We start from the raw sequence: 27,767 nt of genomic DNA on the forward strand, positions 1-27,767 counted from the left end.
TGCTACAGTTGCAAGGGCCATGTTCCAACCCCACTGAAAGAGGAAGAGAGGAGACTGACCGGGAACCTGGGCAGTGCTATGGAGGAGTGGCAGGGGATCATGTGGGTGACTACATGACCCAGCATGGTGTAAAGAAAAAAAAAAGAACAGTTTGTCAATCCTTAAAGAAAGCTTCCACAATCTCCAGATATTGTTGCCAATCCAAGGTCCGAGCATTATCACTACGTGCTTTAGGCTTTGTGCCCACGTAGCGTTTTTCATGCAGAATATTCCTGAGCGGAAACGCACACCCTCTTCCCGGGAAAACGCATGTGTTTTATGAAGCTTTTGTTAAGAGTTTTCGCATGCGTTTTCGTATGCGTTTTTGCAATACAATTGAATGTATGCACATGCTGCGTTTTTTTCTGCTTAGCGTTTCTGCAGCGGAAAAAAATGCACCATTAGCACAACATGTGTGTATTCCATTATGATTACATTGGATGCTTTTCTTAAGCGTTTCCGCGGCAGAAACACTTGTCTAAAAGCGCTGAGGAAACGCTTAAAAAGCGCAATGTGAGCACACAGCGTAACAGGAGATACACAGGAGATAGCAATATAAGAAGGGGTCTAGATGACTGGCTCATCTCTCAGTCACAGCTGACGCAGACGCTAATGTGGCGCCCCTGAGGATTCAGTTGCCACAGAGGTACTGCACCTCCTCCTGAGGTGTGGTACCCCACCATCCAGGAAAGGTTGGAGGCTCCTGACCATGCTCCAACACCTGCATTCCACACAACACAGTAGTTCAGCAAAGCCACATTGCAGCTCCCTGCTTGGAGTGTAGCAGACCACCTTTGGTGGCTCCCTGCTTGGAACACGAAACATGCTGGGAGGCGGGTGGAGTTAGAATACATAATAGAGCTGGATGGTTTAGGATTTCAGGTCAGTCAGTCAGTGGGAGAGAGTGAGGAGAGAAGATCCCTGGAAGAGGGATGGAGGAAGGAAGTGCTGCAGCAGACCACAGTGACCTGGGTCTGCTGGCACGGGAAAGGAAAGAAAGAGAAAGACATTGAACTAAAACCTGATCTTCCATAAGAAGGAAAGGCGAGTACGGAACGAAGGAGTAAAAGGGAACAGAGGACGTGGGTTAGGAGAGAACCCTGCCTAGAAGTTCTAAGCGCAAGGCCGGGGCCCGGTCCCCAAGGTTGTATGATACTAATGGTCCTTCAGCAGACACCGGTGGAGTAGTGAGCTGTAAATGCACTACTCCCATCTAAGACTTGGGGGCACAACAGCAACTTGGATAGTGAGCCGGGACTCAGGAGAGAGGAGTCCCCGAAGCAGGCTTCAGCTGTCTGCCGTACAAGTATGGTTCTAGGGAACATCTGACAGGAGGAACTCCAGTGTAACTCAGTACTAGGAGTACTTCACACCACAGGCGCTATAAGAGGAGACGTTCAGAAAGGCAAATGTTGGCGGAGTGTTGGAAGGAAGCATTCCATCTGACCTGGAGGTTCACTGAGTCCCTGACCCGGAGGACACAGTATGGAGGCAGGCACCTATGTGTACTACAGAATGTGAGAAAAGCTTTGGAACTACATGCCCTGGTGTCCTCCAATTATTCCTGCACTAACACACCCTGTACCACTACATCGGGGTACCAGCTCCTACACCGCCTGTGCCTCTCCTCTAACCCTACACCTACACTGCCCTGGGACTACAGCTCCACCTGTGGGGAGCTACACCATCTTGGCTGCACCACACCACCAGTCCCAGAGGATCTGCATGCAGCGTCGGCTTAACATCTCACTTGCCGAACACCACAGGTGGCATCACGAACTATTCCTTTAATCAACTACATTCCACCATTCAAACTTCCCCTATTAATTGGGCGCCCAGGGCCAAGGACCGGGTCACCACTGCTGTGACACATCCCGCCGACACCGGCCCGGTACCGAGTACCCCACTTACACATCACTGCTCATATTCTGCCTGTGTCGCATCGGAGCCGGGGATGGAAGTATCAGAATCAGGGAGAAGTGCAGTCTTGGGAGCTTTCTTAATTTGATTTTTATTTTAAATAGGACATTCCCTTTAAGAAAAGGGTTAGCCACTAGAGATGGTGCAATTAGAGTTGAAGGACCTAGTACAACAGCAGGTTCAGCAATCTGTGACTATCACACAGGAGCCCTGCCATCATCTGCAAGTCTTCTTTTGATCAGTTGGCCTGGAATGACCTCACATGGCTCATGTCACAAGGATGACGTCACGCCAGGCCGGCTAATCAGAAGAGCAGTCGGCAATGTGGGCAAGTGAGGGACAGTTTGCAGGGATCTAACCGATCATTGACCGCTTGACTGGGCCGTGCAAATTCATTTGCAGCATCTCCATTAGCTGTAGCTTTTTAGCCATTCATATGATTATTCGCATGAATGATCTGTCATCAGGTTCAAAGTATCAGGGCTCATACTCACATGCGAGAAACTCGGACTCTCGGATTCTCGCACATCAATACCCGGCACTGCCGCCGGCACTCGGATCGGAGCGTTCAGCTGCATGCAAGTATGAGCCCTTACAATGCTATATGGCCACCTTACTTAAAGCGCAGCTAGCAGGACAAAATTAGCTTTATTCCTCCTGGGAGCCTTCATCTTACAGTCATAAAGGCGTGCGAAAAGCAGCTTCATTCACCACTGTGAACAGTGAGCGGCAGCTCTGAGCACGCCCTGTAACACTGATTGACAGCTCACTCTGCAGTATTGACTGAAAGCTGATGGCTCCCGGGAGGAAAAAAGTTCTTATTTTCCATCATCAGTGCTTTCATTGTAATCCTGTAAACCTGCAGATTAAGCCTGTAACTGCAAATTAATAGTTTGGGGACATGACAGACTCCTTTTAGGGCTTGTGTAGACGACCGTATTTTCGGTACCAGTGAGATCTGACAAACATTGGAATGCACTCAGACCAATGTAATTCTACGGGGCTGTGCACGTCCGATTTTTTTTCCTCAGACCAAGCCAGTCCAAGGAAAATAACTGCAGTCTGCTCAAGTGGAATCCAATTACCATTTTGCACTTGGACATGCAAGTCAGTGAGTGCATGGAAAACATCAGACTGCACTCGGATGACATCTGAATGCAGTCTAATTTTCACAGAATGACTGAACGGAGAAGATGGAGGCATTTTTTGTTCCATCTTCTCATTTAAGAAAATCGGATTACACTCTGATCAAACTCTGATCAGAGTGTGATTAGCATAATAATTCGTCCAAATCTCTCGAATGACTTTATCAGGTAATGATAAAATCCTCAGGCCATTTTTAGGAAGACCCTTCCATTGCACATAATGTACACTGCATCCTCACTGATCACACCCAACCTTTCTTATGCGAAGACCTAAAAGGAAAAAAAAACTTGTGTTTTATTTTTCATTGTCAATCCATGGTTGACCTTCTGCCGTAGACACTTACTTCTCCAGGTCCTATAACACTCAGGGTGGAACATAAAGTCCATTATTATATTTAAACAGCTTTTGCAATCTTGAAATATTCCACAAGATGATTTGCTATTCACTTGGGCTCCGAGTGTGCAATCTGAGACATTCCGGATTTCTATTTCACACATGGAGGCTCCGCGCTCTCGAGCCGCACATGGCGTTTAGAGGCCGCTGTTGCTTTAAAAGGAGCATGGAAATGACTTGGATGTGCTCCAAGACACATGGGCCCCAGCCGCCGAGGAGGCTGTGATGCTTTGCACTTAGCACTTCAAGCTACAAGATTCTGCCACATGCTGATAGCCTGCTGCTTGAATTACCACTTGCCAGTCTGAAGCACACAAATATCTGCTGTAGTGTATGTGTTGTCATATGTTATTTCTTTACACTCTGAGTCACGGCTATCAGCGTCTGTCATAGGATAGCACTCATCTTCTGACAACATTCACCTTCCCAGCGAAGCCACCGTCCAGCCTTCCCCAAGCTGGTCTTTATCCGCGGACTCAAAATTAAATTGGGGTGCCGGCTCCTTGAATCGCTCTGTAATTATTTCAAGCGCTCTTCTTCGCATGAGCTTCCCTCCGTAGCCGGCGAGAAGGAGATGCTCTCTATGGAGATTCCCCCAAAGCCTTTTCTAGCACTGAATGGATCGGAATGTTTTCCTATTACACTGGTCAACAGCATTTTTGGTGCCAAAGATATTTCATCGAATTTAGGGTATTTTTGGGGTGCTGATTCTGAATATGTCATCAGTTTTGCCAGATTGGCTCAAGTTTTTGAGATTTTTGGTATCTTATTTATAGCACTTGTTGGTAAATGCGACGCATCATCTCATTAATTTCTTTGGATTAGTACTTGAACTGAGCAGTTCTCAATATAGTTTTGTGTTAATTAGTGTTCTAAAAGTTTGTTCATAGCTTGATTTTTGCACTAACTTTATGTTGTTGTCTGTTTTCCAGTGAAAAGCATGAACTCATCAAGAAGAAGTTGTCTTAACGATCCAGACTCATTCTGTTACATTTGTGGTGAATACACACTGCCAAAACATAGAAGAAACATAACAGACTTCGTAAAAAAAGTGTATTTTGCCTATTTTGGGGTTATGCTTGGGGACCAAGACAAGTTTTGGGCACCACACATAGTGTGCAAAGCATGTATCGAATTATTACGAAAATGGAGCAAAGGACAAAGAAAAAGCTTCAAATTTGGTGTTCCAATGGTGTGGAGAGAGCCAAAAAATCATCATGATGACTGTTATTTATGGTAAACACAGGTACAGGCACATCTTCACAATGAGGGACAGGCCTTCTTGCAGATTCCATGTTACTCCCATTTTCGTTTCTTATGCTTATTGAATCCTTGCACTTGCACTGCACAGAAATAACAGTCATCATGATGATTTTTTGGCTCTCTCCACACCATTGGAACACCAAATTTGAAGCTTTTTCTTTGTCCTTTGCTCCATTTTCGTAATAATTCGATACATGCTTTGCACACTATGTGTGGTGCCCAAAACTTGTCTTGGTCCCCAAGCATAACCCCAAAATAGGCAAAATACACTTTTTTTACGAAGTCTGTTATGTTTCTTCTATGTTTTGGCAGTGTATATTCACCACAAATGTAACAGAATGAGTCTGGATCGTTAAGACAACTTCTTCATGATGAGTTCATGCTTTTCACTGGAAAACAGACAACAACATAAAGTTAGTGCAAAAATCAAGCTATGAACAAACTTTTAGAACACTAATTAACACAAAACTATATTGAGAACTGCTCAGTTCAAGTACTAATCCAAAGAAATTAATGAGATGATGCGTCGCATTTACCAACAAGTGCTATAAATAAGATACCAAAAATCTCAAAAACTTGAGCCAATCTGGCAAAACTGATGACATATTCAGAATCAGCACCCCAAAAATACCCCAAATTCATTAAAATATTTTGGACACCAGAAAAAAAATTTTTTTTCGTTGACCTGTGTTATATAAAGAGTGGGAATAAGTAACACTATTTCATTGTGGGTACCGGGCTGGATTCAAGGTCATTGCATGCAAAGCTTTTCTGTTCTGTACGGCACGACAATGAAGTCGAACGGTTGACAGTCGGTAATAAGATGCGATATACTCAGTGTTGGTGCTTTCAATGAGGCTGGAAGGAATCAAAGAATATCACGGTCGTACATTACAGCCAAGGCTTCGTGGAGCTGACTATCTGTACAGCTCAATCCCAACATCCAAAAAGTTGCACCTGGTTCTGTATCTGTGTACTAGATCTGTACTAGACCCTGGCATCTCCGAATGTGGTTTTTGGCTGGCTACACAAATTATATTAATGTGTATGGGTGCAGCAAAACTGGTTCCATTGGGGCAAGCTAGGATTAGATATGTTAGGCCGGGGCCCAATTATGTGTCCTATTGGGAGATAAGCGCTGCTATAGGTGTCTATCAATCACTTATTTTCACAAGATACAAACATGTTTCTTCATCAAAGGTTGAGGTAGATATTGGTTGAAGAAACAACCAATTAGCCCGTTAGACGTAGCAATATCGCTATAACGTCACTGGTTTTGTGACGTAGCAGCGATATTGCTAGCGATGTCGCTACATGTGTCACTTACCTCCGACCGGCTCCCCCGCAATGATCGCTGATCGCGCGAGAACGGCCTGGGCCATTTCTCGTCGACGATTCCTGCTGGGCTTCCTGTGGCGCCGACGAGCGACGTGTGGACGCGGGCGAGAAGACGTCAGGATCGCCTCGTCTGACAGGTAAGTAGCGACCCCCGACCGCTGCTATGTCGCTGGTGAGATCTTCCTGTGTGGCAGCTAACTAGCGACCACTAACCAGCGATCCATATCGTTGTCGGGAACGCTGGTGCATCGCTAAGTGTAACGGTACCCTTACAGTATATGTATTGTCAGTGATAGCTAATGTGCAGAAAGGCTTCATTTTGTAGGTATTTGTCCATATCCTTTAAAGGACTTGTCCATTAATTATAAAATATTTTTTAAGGGGTTAGACTAGAGTAAAAACAACAAAAGAATTGATTCTTACCCAAATTCCTGCTGGTCTCCCCTTTCTAATTCAGCCACTTCAGCAATAGCTATAAATGCATACTTAGTCAATCAGTGGCTGAGGCACTTCCAGTGTGTCAAGATGCACTGGTACAGATCGGAGGGGATAGGCTATGGTGAATATGGATTAGTTTCTTATTTTATGAGGCTGAGCCCTTTTAAAAGTACTTCCTATCAGATGAACAACCCCTTTAAAAATAGGGTGTATTCACTCCGTTCTGTGCTGCCTCTTAGTTGCATTTCCTTGCATCTAAATCAAACATATCTATAGGGCTACACTCATCCAATAGATGCCAAAATAACATCCTTTTGGCATCGATCAGACTACTTTAGGTCAGTATACCATTTTTCAATTGTACGGCAGAGCACTGTCAACTCCTCTATGTTGGAGTAAGGCTAGCTTCACACTAGCGTTTTGGAGCGCAGCGACGGCCTGCGCACGGCCGCAGCTAAGCCCCGCCCCTTGCCGCGCCTCCGCCGGTAGCTCCGCCTACCGGCGCATGACGCTGCATGCGCCCTGCGCCTCCTATCTTTATCACTGGGGGCGCAGGCCGTGCGCAGTATGCGTTTGGTGGCGCATGCGTCCTTTTGACGGTGCGCCGACCTGCGCCAAACGCAACCTGCTGCAGTTTGGTTGCGCCGGCGCACCGTCAAAAAGGCGCATGCGCCACCAAACGCATACTGCGCACGGCCTGCGCCCCCAGTGATAAAGATAGGGGATGCAGGACGCATGCAGCGTCATGCGCCGGTAGGCGGAGCTACCGGTGGAGGCGCGGTAAGGGGCGGGGCTTAGCGGCGGCCATGCGCAGGCCGTTGCTGCGCTCCAAAACGCTAGTGTGAAACTAGCCTTACAGCAACAGCTGCAGACTAATCCTAGAGGGACCGTGCTGAGCGGACAGCGGATGGCGCTGTGTGAGCTGTAGAGTTTGTTTAGTCTGCACTGTATGACCTCTCAGTTCTTATTTCTTGTGTCCTTTCTTTTCCTACATCTTCAGTGTTGTTGATAATAAAGATTATGGCTGATGTCCTACTATGTCCCAAGTAAAACAGTTCACTATCCCACAGTGTCTGAGTGCTGATGATTCTACTGAAATCTGCAACACACTAATCCATTAAAAAATGTAAAAAAAAAAATCTTCCACCAGGTTTTGCTACTCCATCGGAGAGCAGCATGGTGTATGGGCAGAGTGACCCGGATTCCAGTGATGTATCACTTATTGAGCTGTTTGCTGCAGTTTTGATAAAGTGTTTAGCTCTGTATAACCCCACCCACACCATTGGGTGACTGCTTTCTGTGTCCACTGTGCATAGGCAGAAAACTGCAAAACAATGGATGGGGCGGGGTTATACATAATATGGAGGACTACCTGGTAGCAGGATTAGTAGTCCCCTAATGATAATTTCCTGCTGATAGAACCCTGATTTTATCAAAACTACAGAAAGCAGTCCAGTAAGTGACATATCATTGGAATCAGGGTCTCTGCCCCAATTTTATGCTGCTCTCAGATTAGTTAGCAAAAATCTGAAGACAGTTTTCCTTTAAAAGGCATTCTGTACAAAAATGCATTCTGTTCAGCATCCTTTTTTCTGCCTCTGGGCATTATATGCCGCCCTATTTCTATACACCTATTATGGCTGCAACAACAGGATCCCCCTTACAACTAGCAAAGCGGCACCACTGTGCAAAGTGTGAACAAGCCCTAAGTGCAAATTGTCACACAGTGGCTTGTGTCACAGGATGCCCCAAATAAACATACAATACAACAATCAATGTCAGAGATCACCGTTTTCCTATTGTAAAGGAATCACATACAAGTTCAACTGTGTTTCCCAGTCCATAAACAAAAAAAAATAAAAAGTACAAATATAGCGAACAAAAAGAAATAAAAGGAAAATGGCCACTAAAAGAAACACCTGTAAGTGTTCCAAAAAATAGTGACGCCATAGTTGGGGCACTACCTGCAAACACTGCGCCGTGAACTGTCCCGCGTCCGCTCATCTTTTTCATGTCGATTGTTATAGTGACGGAAATGAATACGTAGAGTAATAATTCACTTTACATAGTGAAAATCCACTCGGGTTCCCACACTGCACAGCCGCTTTTTAATTAATCAGTGCGATATAATGCCGTGAGTTATACCGCCACTCTACTGATGGCCCGAAATCTCCGCAGATCCCCAGAGCAGAGATAGAATGGGAGAAAATTGCAAAATCTTTTTCTGATTTTCTTCAATCACGGCGCGAAGATAACCATTAAACAAAATTCCATTCTGTGAGCGTGCCAGCGAGTCTTTCATCTTGGCTCATCGCTTTTATTCCCTACATGTGCCTGGAAACAGACTGAGCAGGACCACACAGCTCAACTGAATGGCTCTCCTTTGCCTCTGCTGCTATCAAAGCGGAGCGCTTAACTCATTGATGTCTGACCAGTTTCTATAAGACAGAGGTCAAAGCGGAACACTACGCAAGGTCACAGCCATTTAATTGGCCTTTTCTACTTTTAAGCAGCGCCTTGTTTTCCAGGCAGTGTAGTAAATGCTGTAATAATACTGTAGATACAGGAAATCCAATCAATGCCTTTAATTCCTGAGACTTCTCAAAGTTCTGTAAACCTTGCCTGGTGATAGATAACCGCCCGCAGGGCATCTGACAGAGACAGAGCAGAGACAACTTTATGACGAACCTACAAAAAAATGACATGGAACGGAGTAGAATTAATTGCATGAAAGTCGCACGCTGATGTTTTTTAAGGCCCCAAGCTCACCATGCTGCTCAAACAGATGAGCGCAGGAGTAAGGTGCGTCACATTCATAGAAAATTCTATATGCCACATTTTTGAGCTGTCTGTGAAACATTAAAACATTTTTCAAGATTTTGGTTACGATTTATGCCAGTTTTCTGCGATACATAGCAGTATATTTTTCTCAAGGTGGTTGAGCATGTCTATTCTGCTAAATACCATCCATTTTTAAGATAATTGACAGGTGTGGTGCAAAAGAGGGAATGCTAAATTCCTCCTTAGGTTCTGCCATCCACTTAGAACTCATTATGCCAGTGAAGACTGAACCTTAAAGTGAATCTGTCATCAGCTTTGCTACCCATCTGAGAACAGTAGAATGTGTAGGGGCAGAGAATCTGATTTCAGTGATGTGTCACTTACTGGGCTCCTTGCTGTCTGAATGCTGAGCTTTGTATAACTCTGCCTACACCAATTTGGCAGCACAGTGGCTCAGCGGTTAGCACTGTTTGTGGCGCTGGGGTCCTGGATTCAAATCCCACCAAGGACAACATCTATGAGTTTGTATGTTCTCCCTGTGTTTGCATGGATTTCCTCCAGGTACTCTGGTTTCCTTCCTCACAAAAAAACAATCTTTAGCTCATTCTCCAGAATCACAGCAAAAACTTTGGGATTCTACCAGCCCAAAAAATGGCAAAAAAGCAACTTGGCCACACAATTTAGATAACAATATAATCTTTTAAATATCCCCTAACCTACAGTGAAGCTAACAGATTGTGTACTGTCATATCTGGATAAGGCTAAAGGTACTAATGACAAAGATTTTGCTTGATTTTTTCACTAGAATATATAGGAATGCTAATAATGTGACATGTAACATTATTTTAATATGTCCACCAAAAGTAGGAGACAATACAACCAGTTTTAGGATATGTTAAGATTCTGCAGCAATTCCACAAAAATCTGAAAGAAAATCTAAAGCGCCATTTCCTCACCATATAGTGGCTTGCACAAGTATTAACCCCTCCCCTACCTTGGCATTTTTTGAGTTCTGCTACCTGACAACCTGTAATTTCGCTTGTTTTTTTGAGGGTTTGAACATTGGTTTTCTTTTTACTGTTAAGCAAACAAATAGGACAAAATAATGAAATATTTCTGTGTACATAACCTATTCACCCCCTAAAGTCAGTACTTTGTAGAGCCTCCTTTTGTTGCAATTACAGCTGCAAATCGCTTTGGATAAGTCTCTGTGAGCTTTCCACATCTTGCCACTGGGATTTTTACCCATTCGTCAAGGAAAAACTGCTCCAGCTTCTTCACGTTAGATAGTTTCCTCTGGTGAACAGAATTCTTCTGGTCTGACCATAGATTCTAAATTGCATTAAGGTCTGGGCTTTGACTAGGCCACTCCAAAACATTTACACATTTATGTTTAAACCACCCAAGTGTTTAGGGCGGCACGGTGACTCAGGGGTCCTGGGTTTGAATCCCACCAAGGACAACATCTGCAAGGAGTTTGTATGTTCGCCCCGTGATTGCGTGGGTTTCCTCCCACATTCTAAAGACATACTAATAGGGAATTTAGATTGGGAGCCCCATCGGGGACAGTGAAGATAATGTGTGCAAACTGTAAAGCGCTGCGGAATATGTTTAGCGCTATATAAAAATAAAGATTATTATTAAGTGTTGTTTTAGCAGTATACTTTGCGTCAATATCTTGTTGGAAGGTGAACCTCCGTCCCAGACTCAAATCTCTGACAGCCTGAAACACATTTTGCTCAAGAATATTCCTGTATTTCACACCATCTATCTTCCCCTCGACTCGGATCATTTTTCCTTCCCCTGCTGCTGAAAAATATCCACCCACCATGTTTCATTGTGTGGATGGTGTTCTTGGGGTGATGAGCTGTGTTGGCGTGGCACCATGCATAGCGTTCAACCTGGTGGCCAACACGGTCAATTGACCACAGCACCTTCCTCCATATATTTAGGGAGTCTCCCACATGTCTTTTGGCAAACTCAAAACGAGACTTACTATTTTTGTGTACAAGTAAATGCTTTTTTCTGCCCACTCTTCCATAAAGGCCAACTCTATGGAGTGTATGGCTAATTGTGGTCATATGAACAGATACTCCAATCTCTGTTTGGGAACTCTGCAGTACCTTCAGGGTTACATTTGGTCTCTATGCTGCCTCTCTGATTAATGGCCTCCTTGCTCGTTCTGATGGATGCTAATGGATTTGATGGTGCTCCAAGAATCAACACAGATTGGGATTTTTTTTATTTTTTATAACCCAACCGTGACTTGTACTTCTCAAAAAACTTTGTCCCTGATTTGTTTGGAGATCTCCTTGGTCTTCATGGTGTTTGGTTAGTGGTGCCTCTTGTTTAATGGTGTTGTAGCCTCTGTGGCCTTTCAGAAAAGGTGTGTATATACTCACAGACCATGTGATACTCAGATTGCACACAGGTGGTTTTCCTTTCAATAAACATGTGATTTATGAAGGTAACACCTTGCAACATAAATTTTTAGGGGATTAATAGCAAAAAAGGTGAATACATATGCACATGACAATTTTTAGTTATTTAATACCATAAATTTAATTTATGCTTATATTTTTCTCACGTCACCATTTAGACTATTTAGTGCTGATTAATCACACACAAATAATATTACAAAAATATTTAACCCCTTTCCGACATCAGCGTAATAGTACACCGATGTCAGACTCTCTCCCTTTGTCGTGGGCTCCGGCGGTGAGATCACATCTTTCACGGCACCTGGCAGCTATTTTGAATAGCTGACATGTTCCCGGAAGAGCCGCAGGTGGAATGGTGATCCAGCCGTGGCTATTAACCAGTTAGATGCTGCTGTCAAACACTGACAGTGGCATTTAACATGCGCTTCTGGCAATTGTGCCGGAAATCCACCCACCAGTGACCCCCGTCATCTGATCGCAGGTCACTGGTAGGTTGGCATGACAACCAGAGGTCTTCTGGAGACCTCTATGGTTGTCACTGCTGGCTTGCTGTGAACACCGCTCAGTGGTCGGAGATCATAGTAAGTGAGTAATTCAGCTACATACAGGTGATCTGATCATCGCCTGAATGTAGAAGAGGCGATTGGGTTGTGGCAGCTACTAGTCTCCCATGGAGCCTATTGAAGCATGCCAAAAAACTTACACATATTTGGTTCACTGTGTTCAGAATTGCCTGATCAATTAACAAATAAGGATTAACCTGATCGCTATACAGAATAGCGAGAAAAAAATCAAAACACAAAAATTACGTTTTTTTGGGCGTCGCGACATAGCATTAAAATGCAATAACAGGCGATCAAAAGATGGTATCTACACCAAAATGGTATCATTAAAAACATCAGCTCGGCAAGCAAAAAATAAGCCCTTGCCCAACTCGAGATCATGAAAAATGGAGATGCTACGGGTCTTGGAAAATGGCACGATTTTTTTTTTTTTTTTTTAAACAAACCTTGGAATTTTTTTTCACCACTTAGATAATAAAGAACCTAGACATGTTTGGTGTCTATGAACTCGTAATGAGCTGGAGAATCAAAATGGCAGGTCAGCTTTAGCATTTAGGTAACCTAGTAAAACAAGTGTGGGATTGGATTTTTTTTGCCATTTTACCACACTTGGAATTTTTTGTCCCGTTTTTTGGTACCTGACATGGTAAAACCAATGGTGTCGTTCAAAAGTATAACTCGTCCCACAAAAAATAAGCCCTCACATGGCCATATTGACGGAAAAATAAAAAAAGTTATGGCTCTGGGAAGAAGGGGAGTGAAAAATGAAAACGCAAAAACGGAAATATCTCCGGGGGTTAAGGGGTTAAACATGGGTTGTAATGTAACAAAATATGTAAAAAGCCTAGGGGCTGAAACTTTTTGCAAGCCACTGTATCTTGGTTTGTTGCTTACCTTCCTTCTGAAAATAGCACAGCATGCAAAATAAAAAAAAACACTATATTCACCCCTTCTGGGGCTTCTGTGACTCCCTTGTGTGATACCCATTCTCTGCATAACATGGCCACCTGTTATTGGCTGCAGCAGTCACAAGGGATAAGATGACATGCCTTCAGCATGCACACGTCTGTCCGTGAACATATTGGCCGTGAACAAGGTCTGATAGACCGAAATGTTGGCCCATCTGCACAGACTTGCTGATATGAAATAAATTCACTCTTTATCACTTGTCACTGTAAGAGCCATTGTATTTTCTTCATATTTACAAGGAATGAGATGTCATCTCAGTAGGCCATGTTGTACAGGAATTGGAAGGGGGGTGACCAAGGGCAGGGAGCCACAGAAACATTAGTTCAATAGGGGTTTTATTTTAATCTTTGAGGAAAGTGTTTTTTTTCCCACTACTTGCAAATTTTGTTGCAGCAAACTCACAACAGTTGCACTTTGACTTTTCACCTGAACTCAAGGAACAAAAGTCCAGAAAAATCCAAGACCAATCTGCAAAAAAAAAACATTCTGAACATTTTTAATCTGTGCTGCAGGTCAATTTATGCATTGATATTTACACATTGTTGCTGCTCTATTCTGTTGTAGTGATGCCAATATACAGCAAGTAACCAGTGACAGGTAGATAAAGACCAGCAGAAATGCTGTTGTGCCCATCCTGCATTGCCAGGGGGAAGAAGTGTTGAGAATTGTTTAGTTTTTGCTATTGTAGAACAGATTTTTGTAAAAAAAAATACAAATTGGAATACCTTTTTAAGGTTCCGCTCACATAGGCAGACAAAATCAGCGAGTGCAATGTAAGAAAAATCGCATTGCACTCAACAATGTTAGTCAATTAGGCAGAGTACATCTGCAAAGTTTTCCTGGAATTGGAGTGAGTACAAAAAAAATCATAGCATGCTGCGTATGGCTGCTTAAAATGGCCGAGACTCACCAATGTAAGTCAATGGGTGTGAGAAAAAAATTGCATGGCACATGGACCATGCATGTGTCGTCCAATTTTTATGCAGCCATCTTATAGGAAACTCAAACATTTCATCAGCCGAGTACGTTAAATTCACAGCGTGAGACGTCAGAATGGAATAGACAGAATAGATACAAAATAGATGACAGACAGATAGATAGATAGATAGATGTCAGAGAGATATACAGTGTGTCCGTAAAGTCTTGGTGCACTTTTGACCAGTCACTGGAAAGCAACAAAAAACAATAGAAATGTGAAATCTGCTCCCAGTTTGGGGTTATGTGAAGCAACCTGTGTACATTGAACAGATCAACGACATTAATCACCAAAAACAGAGAATCACAGGCGTTATTCACTCTGTCCCACCAGACGTCCTTACCCTTGTGTGGGAAGAACTTCACTATGTTTGGATGTGTGTAGGGCCACAAATGGAGCCCACATCGAACTGTACTGAATAGGTATCAGCAACCTGATTCAGTGCGATGTGTAACTCCTCTGCTTTCCCACAATCATCCCACTGATACTTTCATGTATCAGTGGGATATCTGTGGCAAGGAATAGTGACATTTATGGGCCACTATAGAGACAGTATATGGGAATTTTCGTGGATAGCACAAAATCTTATTTAGTATTGTGCCACCTTCCATGTAGGAGTGCTACATAGCTACATAGTTACGTAGGTTGAAAAAAGACCTAGGTTCATCAAGTTCAACTCTCCACCAATTGTACATTTTCGTCACTAATTTAACTATAACCCACAATATTATGTCAACTGGGGAAATCATCCAGCCCTTTTTAAAAAGCTGTTATAGTGTCTGTCATTACTATCTCTTGTGGTAGGGCAGTCAGACTGTGGAATGTTCTAACTGTAAAGAACCTTTTCCTATTTTGCTGCTGGAATTGCCTTTCTTCCACCCGTAATGAGTGCCCCCTGGTCCATTGTAAGATCTTTGGAAGGAATAAGTCATGTGCCAGTCCTTTGTATTAACCACATATATATTTATACATGTAAATGAGAGCCCCTCTGAGATGTTTTTTGTCCAAGCTAAACAAGCCCAACTTTTCTAACCTCTTATCATATGACAGGCCTTCCATCCCTGTGTATGTTCATACACAGACAGCCATCAACACTGAGCAGGAGCACCCATGAGCAGTGATTAAAAGGAATAAACAACAATCTATACAGTAATTTTCATATTTTTTACTAAATCATATCAGCACGTTCAGACACTCTGCAACATGCTACTTGGCTGTATTTTCAACCTAGCAGGTCCCCTTTAAGGAAACCCCATTCGCTTACTTTTAGGTAAAATATGTATCGTACAAACATGGCAAATACACAACATAAACCTAGAAATCAAATTAGAATGCAGATAAAATCAGTTATCAATCTGCACATCAAATGGGAAATCCTCCTTTGTTCTGGAAGATCAGACCAGACAATGTTCCGTCTTTACTGTAAACGGATATTCAAAACAGCGGGACAAATCTATGGATAAACTATGAGAAAATGCATATTAATTATCCACAAGAAAGAAGTGGAAATCATGTGGATTGTTCTATGACAGAGCTGTACAATTATGCTCCTTTATTTGAGGATCTCTATCTAGGCACAATCGACTCTGCATTTATCACATACTTTGGACATACGAAGATCCCCAGGGAGTTCTTAATTGTTAAAAGCCTAACACAAGGAAAGAATTTTTCACTTTATGAATATTCTGTTATTCTAAGTGGACGTTAGTTTTTTAAGCACAAGCCTAGCTGATATAAATTGGGCAGGACCTTCTAATGAGACAAAAGCCGAGAAAATAATGATTTATGGATACTCCAAAAGCATAGGGTTAACAGGCTTAATTCTCCAGATGGGAAAGACTGTGAAGTATAATTATTTATCAGTCAGCACAGATGGAGGTGGGATGGATTCTGACGGAGGAAAAGATTTAACCCATTCTTCTGCGGGATAAAATGTAAGACGGACTGAACTATCACAATAACCGTCAAAGAGGCGGCACGGTGGCTCAGTCCTGGGTTCGAATCCCACCAAGGACAACATCTGCAAGGAGTTTGTATGCTCTCCCCGTGTTTGCGTGGGTTTCCTCCCACATTCTAAAGACATACTGATAGGGAATTTAGATTGTGAGCCCCATCGGGGACAGTGATGGTAATGTGTGCAAACTCTAAAGCGCTGTGGAATATGTTAGCGCTATATAAAAATAAAGATTATTATTAAAGAGAAGTGCACCCCAAAAGCTGAAAAAAGTAAAATACCATATTATCTATCAGGTTGTACCCTCCATTGAATTTCTACCTATTTCATGCATATATATTTTGTGGGAAAACTGGATAAAGAGGACTGCAACTACAGCTCCCAAATAGGTCGTCACTCAGCTTCCCAGAATATAAAATATGACAAACGTTGCTATGGTTTGAGGTTAGGGCCAGGTCACGGCAGTCCTTTTGGCACTAGAGAAAGTGGGGGACAACAATACTTGGAGATGTAATGGCTGAAAGAGGAGAATCCCAAATCAGGGACACATAACTATGTTGTAATGCTCCAGTTTTTGGACATCTGTAAATACAAGGAATGTTATATCCACCTTTCTCTCCTTGGTGACTCTAAAATTAAAGCATATGTAATTCTATGAGATTTGAGGTAAATCTACTGTAGGGGGTTATGCTCTTAGGTAGTCTCTTGGATACATGTGACACAGGGTTTTATATCAATACCGTATGTAGTTTATTGTCCATTACAAACTTTACAGCTCCAAAATCAAAACAGCGTTTCTTCAGTATCAATGGATAACATAAACAGTCCTTTTCTTCAGGTAGAATGAAACAATATACGGTAAATGTAGCAGCCTCACCAACCTCAGTATTCCCAGCAGCAGCTCATACTTGTATTAAACGTATTCACCAAACACATTGCTGTTTGGCTCCAGCACACCTCTTTTTGCAGAGTAGACTAACCAGCAACTCTGACTTTCTCCAGTCTCAACACACTCCACACTGCTGAACTAACCCAGCTTCTGTTAATAGCCTTCAAATCCTGGACTGGTTCATAGGATCAACATTTCCCAGTCAGGTTCTTTTGGTTACGGAAACTCAGACATAAAATCCAGTCACCTTAATTCCTCTCAGTAACCTAGAGTTACTGGTATAGCTTACATTATGTCTCCTGCGCTTTATCTACTGCAGAAGAGATTGCAGAGGAGATTGCCTTGCAACAAATCTCTCCAGAGGCTACGTTTTTTCGTTCTTCGATCTGCCTTCTGAGCATGCTCATGAGACGATCTCCCATTGGAGATCGGGAGTCATGTGCTCAGGTCCCACTCCAGATCTCATTGGTCCATCTCGGAGGTCTGGAAGCTCCCGGAAGGTCCCGGCTGCTATAAAAGGCGCGCATGGCTGTTCCGCCATGCACTAGTATAGTCATACTTGCTGCTGTGTGAATGAGGATGGATGCATGATCTGGTGAATCAGTCATTTGAAACCCCTACCCTTTGATAATGCACTTGTGTGAGGGATTGAGTTATTGCCAGTACCAGCGAGAGCGCCAGTGCGCTATTGCTCCATAGCCACAGCTGCTAGCGTCCTACATTGCACTTGCGCCATAGCGGTGTTGTTGAGCAGCAGTATCCACGCTGCACTGCAGTAGCAGCCCTCTTGAGCGTTGGCGGCTGCTATGGTATACGTACGGACACACATGGTAGGTCTAGAAGGATTTAGTGCCACCATCTTGGGCTACTCCTGTGACCATTTACTGTGAGTGTTAATTCTCTGAGTTCCTGAAATAACAGGCTCAGCACTTTATGTTCTGTGGCATCTCTGTGACTAAACAGTGACAGCTCTGGGCACCTGGGTGAAGGTTAACCCCGTGCGCACCTCCACCATATTGCTCTGCCACCAGCTAGCAGCGGTTATACCATCTACCGCACGGTGGACCCCGAGCGGTGAACGCACTTTATTTATATTTTTATTTAGTGCATTCTGCCATTCCTAACACATTACATACACATGTCTACCATCCATGATTTCCTACACTTCAAATATAGAGATCACATGCCATAGCAGTAATATGCAGTAGAAATAAGCCACGAGTGAGCATAATTTTATCCGTACAGCCAGCCACACTGTGTTCTCTCAACCTTATTTAAACAATTTCAATACAGCCATAGGAAATATCTCATATGGAAAATATAATAACATCAAAAACAATTTTATTATTATCTGCTTTATGGTTCTTTGACTTTACCCATGCAGCCACTAAAGTTAGTGTCCAGGTCCATATTTTCCATTGATTGTTCTTTCACAGTCCTGCCCTGGCAGAAGTAAATTCGGGCACATAATTGTTAATCTATAATAATTTAAACAGGATATGGAAGGGAATGTGTGATGCACAAAATCCTCCATGTTATCACTTGATCAGACCAGGAGTTCTGCGACTTCTCTAAGCTAAGCACAGCTTCTCTGCAGTGTGATAAAAACACATACCCCACTGCCTACCTGTTTGGCCGACGTAGTACTCCCCCCACTCCACCATGTCAGATCCTCTAGGTGTCTTCTTCGACCCTTCTTTCATATAACATACTGGTGTTGGATGGGTCTCCGACATCCCAAAGCCTGTCTCTCAAGGTGATGACTAGTACTCGAGCAAGGTGAATTGCGACATAATGATGTGACAATACACTGGGCTACTGTGCCGATTGAATTTGATGGAAGAGCCAAAAAGGGGAAGTAGAGAACTGTATTTTTTTCACCCCATTTGTTTATTATTATCTATTTTAAGAGCATTATAAGGAATATGCAATTTTCATTGAATAACTTTTGACTCAAATAGAATTTTTTGGCCAAGTTCGAGGGAACTGCTGAAGGTGAATTTTGGCAAATTCACCAATCACTGTTGAAAACTGCCAGGACAGGAGTGTGGAAGAAGTATCAATGCAAAATACAGACCAATACACTAAGTTTACAGGCTGCATGGGAAAAACCAAGGGAACACAAATCAGATATATTAAAATCAGCGTCTTTTACTTTTGAAGAAGACTGCTTGGGCTAATTAATCTTTTTCAGGCTGCAAGGATCCTTGAAGGGTGAGCATGGAGTTCTACGGTAGCCACCTTCAATAGATGGTACTAAAAAAATCAGCCATTTTCCTCTTAGAAAGTTCATTTGCATACTCTTCAGTTAGAGAACATTGCCTGGCCTGTAAGTCACCCTAAAGCAGTTTTCAGTCTCCAACACAAAGAAAAGTAACTACTAAGCATCTCTCAAAGGTTCTCACAATAAGTTCATTGCTCTGCACAGATAAAGGAGCAAGAACTTTGGTATGGTTGTCTGTGGCAAGGTATCTCTTTCTGTTTAAGAAGACTCCGTTTTAGAAAAATATCCTTTTAGGTGTTAAAAGGTCAGGTATTGGCTTACAGGGAAGCTACCTCGAACAGGTGGCTACATTGAAGGGAATAGAAGTCGAGCTGCAATACCCAGGATTGGCCAGTATACAGTGTAGAGAGCTGTGCTCTGTTTACATTCACCCGCTGCTGCAGCAGATGATGACCACTGATGACTGACGTGATATTGATCACCTATCTACAGCATATATCATCAATATCTTAAGCCTGTTGTGATACACCAGGAAATAGCTTATTATTACTGTAATATTATCTCCTCCCTAGATACAGAGAGGAAGACAGAGGTATCACTCACGCACTGCTGATATCCAAATATCGGTAAAAATAAAACATTTATTAAGACAGGTTTAAAAGTCAAGGTCACGCAGGACCTCTTCATCAGGACAAAACCTTGACCAAGTCCCATAGAAAAAAATTCAAAAAGTTTTTTTTAAAAAAAGGTTAAAATAATAAAAAATAATAATATTCATATTTAGTATCATTATATCCAGAAAGTCTCGCCTACCATAACATAAAATTATTTAAAACATACAATGAATTGCAAAAAACCCTCAAAATGCCAGATTTGCAATTTTTCAATTACTGAAGTTCCCCCAAAAGATGCAATAAAGAGTGAACAATATTGTATGTACCCAAAACTGATATAATTGAAAACTACAGTTCGTCATGCAAATAACAAGAGCTCACGCAACTCTATTGACGAAAGAATAAAAAAATGGCGGCATACACAAACTTTTTTTTCCTTTTTTACAAATTTCATACTAAAATATGAAAAGAACTATTCAAGTTTGGTATCACCCTAATTGTCGTGACATATAGAATCATGTTGCCAGGACATTTTTACTTCTCAATGAAAGGGTGAAAGATCAAAATCCATTAAATTGTATGGTGAAATGAACAGTGTCACTCCAAACTACAGCTTGCTCCACAAAAAAGAAGCCGTAATACAGGCTTTGAGAAGAAGGGGAAGGAAAAACTGATGTGCAAAAACCGAAGATTTCCCAATAGGGAACGGATTAAAGAGCATTATATATTATACATTAAAGAACTATTGTAGTACACACAGCATGATTCAGAGAAACAATATACACATACAACATACTGACCCTCAGTGATGTCATTGTAAGCTGGCTCCATGTTTCCTTGTCTAATACAAAAACAATGGTGTTGGCCAAACCATGAAGTGGAGCACTCATCACATGCAGTAATGTGAGAATGAACACAGGATGACTTGGGTAGAAGGCGTTATGGATTCTAGAAGATGAATCAAAAATACATGTAAAAAATTAAAGACAAAAAACTGAACTGATTTTTATCTAAGATCGGACTTGTAGGTCCTACTGAAGACAATAAGTAGCATGCAAGAATTGATGATCCGTATACTAGAGAGCTTATACTTTTTTTTAAAGCATAATGAAGATTTTTTTATGTAGTTATTGATTTACCTTTGCAAAGGTATGAATTTTTTTTCGTTGTACTTCATTACCTTTTTGCCTTCGCTCTCCAAACCTATGGTACTGTGCTGTTTTATCTGACTAGCTAAAGCTCCTTAAGAACTTGCTTGATACTGCTTCTCAGCAAGAAAACCTTTTCTTATTTTCAATCAATTTGTGATAGGGACTTTTCCCTGTCTGAATACACGAAAGGACAGAAGAAAAGCTCAGTAGAGGAACTTCCACTACTCTGAATGTAAATAGTGTAAGGATCTAGCTGAGCAGCAGTTGAAAGCAGATCCTAAACGGGTTGACTGGTGAAAACATGTTAGCCACAGAGTATGTGGTAACTTACTTATCGGTGGGGGTCTGACCGCTGGGACCTAAAGTAATCAGCAGAATGGGGAATTTTATCCTTATCACAAAATGGAGCAGCAGGTCAGATGCCCGAACAATGCTCCAATCATTCTATACTGGGCTGCCAGGAAAGCTGAGGACAGCAGTGCTCAGCCTCCCCATAAGTACTCAATTGAGGGGCAGTCAACCATGCGCACTGCTGCTCTCTTCTGATGAGGACAGAAGTACAAGGTTCTACGGAATGGTGCATGTCCCAGCATTTGAACCCAAACTAATCAACAAATTATCACCTATCGAGTGTTTAAGTGATCATTTGCTGAACCACTTTAAGGAGACTGAACTAACCAGTTAAAACAGCACTGCAGGACTGAGTTTGGGAGATAACATGGCAAAATAAAGTACGTTACAATAATTCTTAACTTTGCAAAGGCTGATCAATAGTTAAAGATGAAGAAAGTTTAGTTACTCTTGAGCATCGTACGAGAACATAGTCAAACAGTTAAAGTAAATGTCACATTTCAGATAACTTTTTAGAATAAGCTGACAATGTCTGCATGAGAGATTCAACCATTTCTGACCATGATATGATTTATATGATCCATTTTTCACCAGTTTTCTCTTCTGCAGGCTACATTTCTACTTTTCAGCTGTCTCTGAGCTAGTGGAGGGAACTAGCTGCTATCATGTCTCCTAAACACAGTACATATAAATGTGATGGAGTCTCTGTACCACAGTATACAGCAATATGAAGGATATTATGCACAATTACTATGCAGCATAGCTCTAAATCAGTGTTTCCCAAACCCCGTCCTCACGGCCCCTCAGTACATCATGTTTTCAGGATTTCCTGAGTACTGCACCGATGTGAGAACCTGATGCCTTAATAATAAATCCATCACTAGCGCAATACCAAGGAAATCATGATGTGTTGGGGCCGTGAGGACTGGTGTATGGGAAACACTGCTCTAAATCAAGCTCTGAGATTAAATAGACACTTACTAGAAAGCTGCAGCACTGTCTGTGCTCCTCCATTGCCTGGCAGTTTGCATTGCTGTGAAGATTTAGCAGTTTTTTTATCATAATGAATGATATGTTTAGGAGTTGGATGAAACTGTTAAAGGCATACTGTAGCCAAAAGTTTTGCTTTTTTTTTTTTTTTTTTTTAAGCGTGATTACTTCTGTCTGGTTGCTGTGATGCCATTTTCCTGGTGATGAACTAAAAGTGCATGAAGTTGTCATCATGCAATACCTTAATTGTAACCAAAATCCTTAGAATATAGGTATGTTCATTTAATTAAAGAAAACTGACTGTCAACAATTTTGCATATACTATTTATTGATCACAACATAGAGAGTAATTCATTGTTTATAATGCCATAACTTAGTATTTTGTAGCATGACGTCTTTCGTTAATTACTGCACCACACGGACGGGTCATTGGAGCCAGTAGGGGATTCAAGACATCCTGAGTGATCTTGCTCCATTACAATTGCAAATCTGCAAACAATTCATCTTTATTGCTATGGGTACGGGCCCCAACTCGTCGCCTTAACTCATCCCAAAGGTGCTCTGTGGGGTCTAAATCTGGTGATTGCCTTGGACATTGGAACAAGCGAACATATTTTTTTGCTAGCCAATTTTTGACTGAATTAGATGTGTGCTTAGGATCATTGTCTTTCCGGAATTTCCAGCCCCTGCCTACTTTGGTTTTACCAAATGGCAGCATTACATTCTCCAGTATATGCTTGTGCATGGTAGCATTCATATTTCCATTAATTCTATGCAAAGGGTGGTAATGTGCTGCATTCATAAGAAAGGCACTAGTCACTTTTGTAAGTGTAAGGGGGTGAGGCACCGAAGGAGCCGAGGGGGAGTTGCCTTCTTAGCTCCATGCCCGGAACCATCGAGCAGGGCATTAGGTTCCCCGGGGGATGCTTTAGGGAACTGTACTAGAATGAGGAACAGGAAGAGGGCAGGACTGAGAGCAGGAGAATTGCGCGCGCTTTCAGCAGAGCAGCGCAGGGACGGGAGCAGAGAGGACGCTGACACAGGAGAGGAGACGGGTGCAGCGACTAAACACTGAGGGACCATAGACACAGGCGGTAAGCAATGAGCACGAGACTGAGTACGAGAAGCCTGTCACTGCACCGCTTGTAGGGCTGGTCGCTCCCCTCCTGGTAGAGACTTTGTCACACCGACAGACCGCGTGCCTTGACAAGACGCTCCCCTGCAGTGAGACCCTGCCTTACCCTGAGACGCTTCCCTGTGACCAAGGGACGTACCGTAACGTGACACTGACCTGCCAAGAGAGACTGTCCCAGTCAGAGCCCCTGACCCTGGTGAGAGAACGCCGCTGCCACAGCAGAGGGAAGCACCTCGAGTACAGGGGGATACCGCTATTCGTATACCCCTTGGGCTCCCACGTTAACCCCCCATACGCCAGTTGGACTATACCTAGGACGCCAGAGACAGAAGACATCAAGCACCGCTTGTGCCTCGGTGCCTACGTGGGAGAAGAGTGATCTCGGCAATCAAGACCTCCAGGAACTGATAAGTTTCTTCCCCATAGGAGAATAACTTTCTGTTGTTTTGCACCTCGGTTATTTCTCCAGTTTCTGATATAACCTTTTACAGCATTTTCTCTGTTATAGTGTATGTTTACCAGTATTACTCCCTGTAAATAAACCTCCCCTTTTACTGTTGGTCTGCCTGCTCCGTGGTGGCATATATTCCTCCTGCATGTTATTACATAAGTATTGTTTACAGGTGGTTGGGGAACAGCCCTTTTCCCTGTTTTCTCCTTTGCATGACATTTCTGGAGTTTCATATCATCTACTTTTCTAGTGACTTAAGTATACCAGATAGTATGAGTTGTTATAGAATCCATTGAGACTCTTAAACTTTGCACCCTTTCTTTGGCTTAGGTCTCAATATCTTATCTCATGCACTTGCACTTTATAAATTGATTATATGGATTTCCTCTCATTCAAATGATTCTCAGTACTTTATTACATTCAATATGGCCATGGATAACACAGTCTCTCTTATATTCTTGAATTCATTAATACTTCTAATAGGATATATGATGTATCCATCCTGATTATAGTGTGTCCCCAGAAAATTAATTCATCTTACATATGTTGAATCAATGTTCTTTGTGTCAGCACACTACTTTTGTCTTTCCAGCTGGATTTTTTATTATTAATTTTAAAATTTGTCATTAAAAATTCAAATCTTTTATATGAATCTTGCAATTGAACTGCCTTCTCCCCAGACTATATACCTAGCATTGTGAAAACATCTTATATTGTGATGGAGCACTGCACCAACCTCGTACAGACTGAGTAAATAGAAATCCTTATACATGATAGCATTCATGTTTCCATCAATTCTATGCAGAGGGCCAATGGCAGATGCAGAAAAGCAGGCCAAACCATGACACTGCCACCACCATGTTTCACTGTATGTGTTTGGTACCTTACATCATTAAGTTTTCCAATTGGGCAATATACACTGCTCAAAAAAATAAAGGGACCACTTAAACAACAGAATATAACTCTAAGTATATCAAACTTCTGTGAAATCAAACTGTCCACTTAGGAAGCAACAGTGTTTGACAATCAATTTCACATGCTGTTGTGCAAATGGAATAGACAACAGATGGAAATTATTGGCAATTATCAAGACACCCTCAATAAAGGAGTGGTTCTGCAGGTGGGGACCACAGACCACATCTCAGTACCAATGCTTTCTGGCTGATGTCTTGGTCACTTTTGAATGCTGGTTGTGCTTTCACACTCGTGGTAGCATGAGATAGAGTCTACAACCCACACAAGTGGCTCAGGTAGTGCAGCTTATCCAGCATGGCACATCAATGCAAGCTGTAGCAAGAAGGTTTGCTGTGTCCAGAGGCTGGAGGAGCTACCAGGAGACAGACCAGTACACCAGGAGAATTGGAGGGGGCCGTAGGAGGGAAACAACCCAGCAGCAAGACCCCTACCTCAGCTTTTGTGCAAGGAGGAACAGGAGGAGTACTGCCAGAGCCCTGCAAAATGACCTCCAGCAGGCCATAAATGTGCGTGTGTCTGCACAGTTAGAAACCGCCTTCATGAGGATGGTCTGAGTGCCTGACATCCACAGATGGGGGTTGTGCTCACAGCTAAACACCGTGCAGGACACTTGGCATTTGCCACAGAACACCTGGATTGGCAAATTTTTGGTTGCCACTGTATATGAGCAGTACAATACTTTTACAGCATAAAGTGAACAGACATGGTGAAAATGTCTTTCAACACTGTAAGGGTAGTTTTTAAGAAACATATTAAATAATGTTCCTTATATTGAAAATATAAAGAATAATGTTACTTGCCTTTCCAGGCTCCATCACTTGGCCTTGCTCCCTTCTCCTATGGCTGTCTGTTATGAATGAGCCACGGAGGAGGAAAAAACAAAAAGCAAGCTAAGCCCAGAAAACCGAAGAGGTTGGTAACTAGCGGATTGCAGACCCCTGATCCTATCCACAACAACTAGCAGAAGCCGTGGAGCGTGCCTACGGTGGTCCTAGATGCCTCGTCACAGCCGGAGAACTAAATAAGCCTAAAGAAAGAAAGGGAAAATCTAAACACCCCAAAGCAATAGACAGCCCCCAACATGTATTGTCGGTGAAACAAGATGAAAACACAGACACAGATAGAAAGATAGGCTGAGCAAACGATAGGGCCCTCACTAACTAGAAAGGACAGGAAAGAAAGGCTGCTGTCTGCAATCATGCAAAAAACCCTGCCAAAAAAAATGTCCAACACGTCTGATAGAAAAAGGCCCTGAAGTCGCTAGACTTCAGATCACTATATCAGCACTCAGGTATATTCTGAAGACAGAGCAAAAGAGATCAACTGATCAGAGACAAAATGGGGATTCAGCCCAGTCCCAGCCAGGGCTGGCTGAACACAAAAACTAAGTAAACCAGACAAAAACTCATATGAACAATAGCAGAGAAAACTTAGCTTTAGGAAGGCAGGAACCAAACTGGAAACCAGAAGCCACAGTCAGGAAAAATCACCAGCAAGAAACTAGGGAGTCAGCTGCCTTAAATCCAATCAGAAACTCCTGATGTCCAGTCGCAGTCCTCTTCCTCAGGTGGCCGGTCTCTGCCATTTAGATCAGCTTCATTACCTCCCTTCACCAACAGAGGGAGTCCAGATAGAGAACTTGCTACTCCTCTGTCAGCACAGCCAGCTCCATAACCATCACCAGAAGCCAGAGGCAAACCCGAAAATGAGCTCACAACAGCTGTCTCCCTTTGCAATAGTCCGCACCAGATTTATCAGATAAATTCGCAAATTCCTTAACACTATTACCTTAAGCCTTTTTAAGGCAAGATCAGGCAGAAGTCAAGTTGCATCAAGTTTGTCAGGACTTTGCTTCTACTTAACTTGGCTAAGCTCCAGCCAGATATCCATCAAATCCTTTGCTACTCCTGATGTCCATACTACCACCAGTGTTATGTCCAAGCTCAGTCCAGCTCAAAAGGTGCTATCAACATCTACCACTCTGCAAGCAAGTTGTCAAGTTCTCCCAACTAAGCTCCATGCTGTTCACATCTAGCTTCTACAATCAAAGCAACTCTTCTAATGAGTCTCTAGTTTGCCTACATGTCACTGCTCTCCTGTCATTAACCATTTTGTTTTTACAGGTACCAGTCTGAATGTACCTCTGTTATTAACCATTTCCTTGCTGGAAACACTGCATTAATTTATTTGTCATTCCAATAATTAACCGTATCTTTGCTTGAATATACCAGACTGCATATATTTTTCTGTACTCTTGTGATTAAATGCTTCAGTGCTGGAAGATATCAATTTTCTATACAATTACTATTCACATATGTACCTGCACACCTAGCTAGCTTTATCTGGTGCTACATGCTCTATTTTTTGCCTGCCGTTCTGCATACACTGCTGTCCAGGTCCTTGCTGATCCATGTGTCGTCCATCAAGAACCTCTCTGCCTGCTGCACCATTATTTCAAGTCTACAACCTACAACTTGGAGAATCCACCTCAGTAGCTGATCCCATTAAAATACACATTGAGAAATGTACAATGCACCTTTTATTATAACTTATAAAAACTATTAGACATCTCAAGCCCTTTTAAAAATATGAGGCTGAAAGGCATTTATACACATTAGGGATTATTGAGCTAGCGTCTAATATTCATTATATAATTAGTAGTATTGGGTACAATATTCCTTCTAATTTATACTTCAGCTAGCTGACTGTTCTTTTCCCTTCTGATTGTAAACATCCTCATACTCTACAATACAAGCAATGCAACTG

The 27,767-nt window shown here is 42.4% G+C and overlaps 1 protein-coding gene across 5 annotated transcripts in view; it reads right to left on the reverse strand.

The window, feature by feature from the left end:
• LOC141080642 (uncharacterized) overlaps nucleotides 1–27,767 on the reverse strand; it is an 869,999-nt gene that overhangs the window by 18,839 nt on the left and 823,393 nt on the right. For 3 of the 5 annotated variants that reach the window (XM_073566013.1, XM_073566014.1, XM_073566016.1), the window contains one exon: nucleotides 20,749–20,896. The exons of 1 other annotated variant lie outside the window; for it this stretch is intronic. In XM_073566013.1, the coding sequence (XP_073422114.1) occupies nucleotides 20,749–20,896 (148 nt within the window). Of the gene's footprint in view, nucleotides 1–8,539; nucleotides 9,226–20,748; nucleotides 20,897–27,767 lie in introns of those variants that run through there. One more of the 5 variants, XM_073566015.1, reaches the window with a different exon arrangement.

The sequence above is a fragment of the Dendrobates tinctorius genome, unplaced genomic scaffold (assembly GCF_039654945.1).
Source record: "Dendrobates tinctorius isolate UK_male_01 unplaced genomic scaffold, ASM3965494v1 ptg000016l, whole genome shotgun sequence".
Taxonomy (NCBI): Eukaryota; Metazoa; Chordata; class Amphibia; order Anura; family Dendrobatidae; genus Dendrobates; species Dendrobates tinctorius.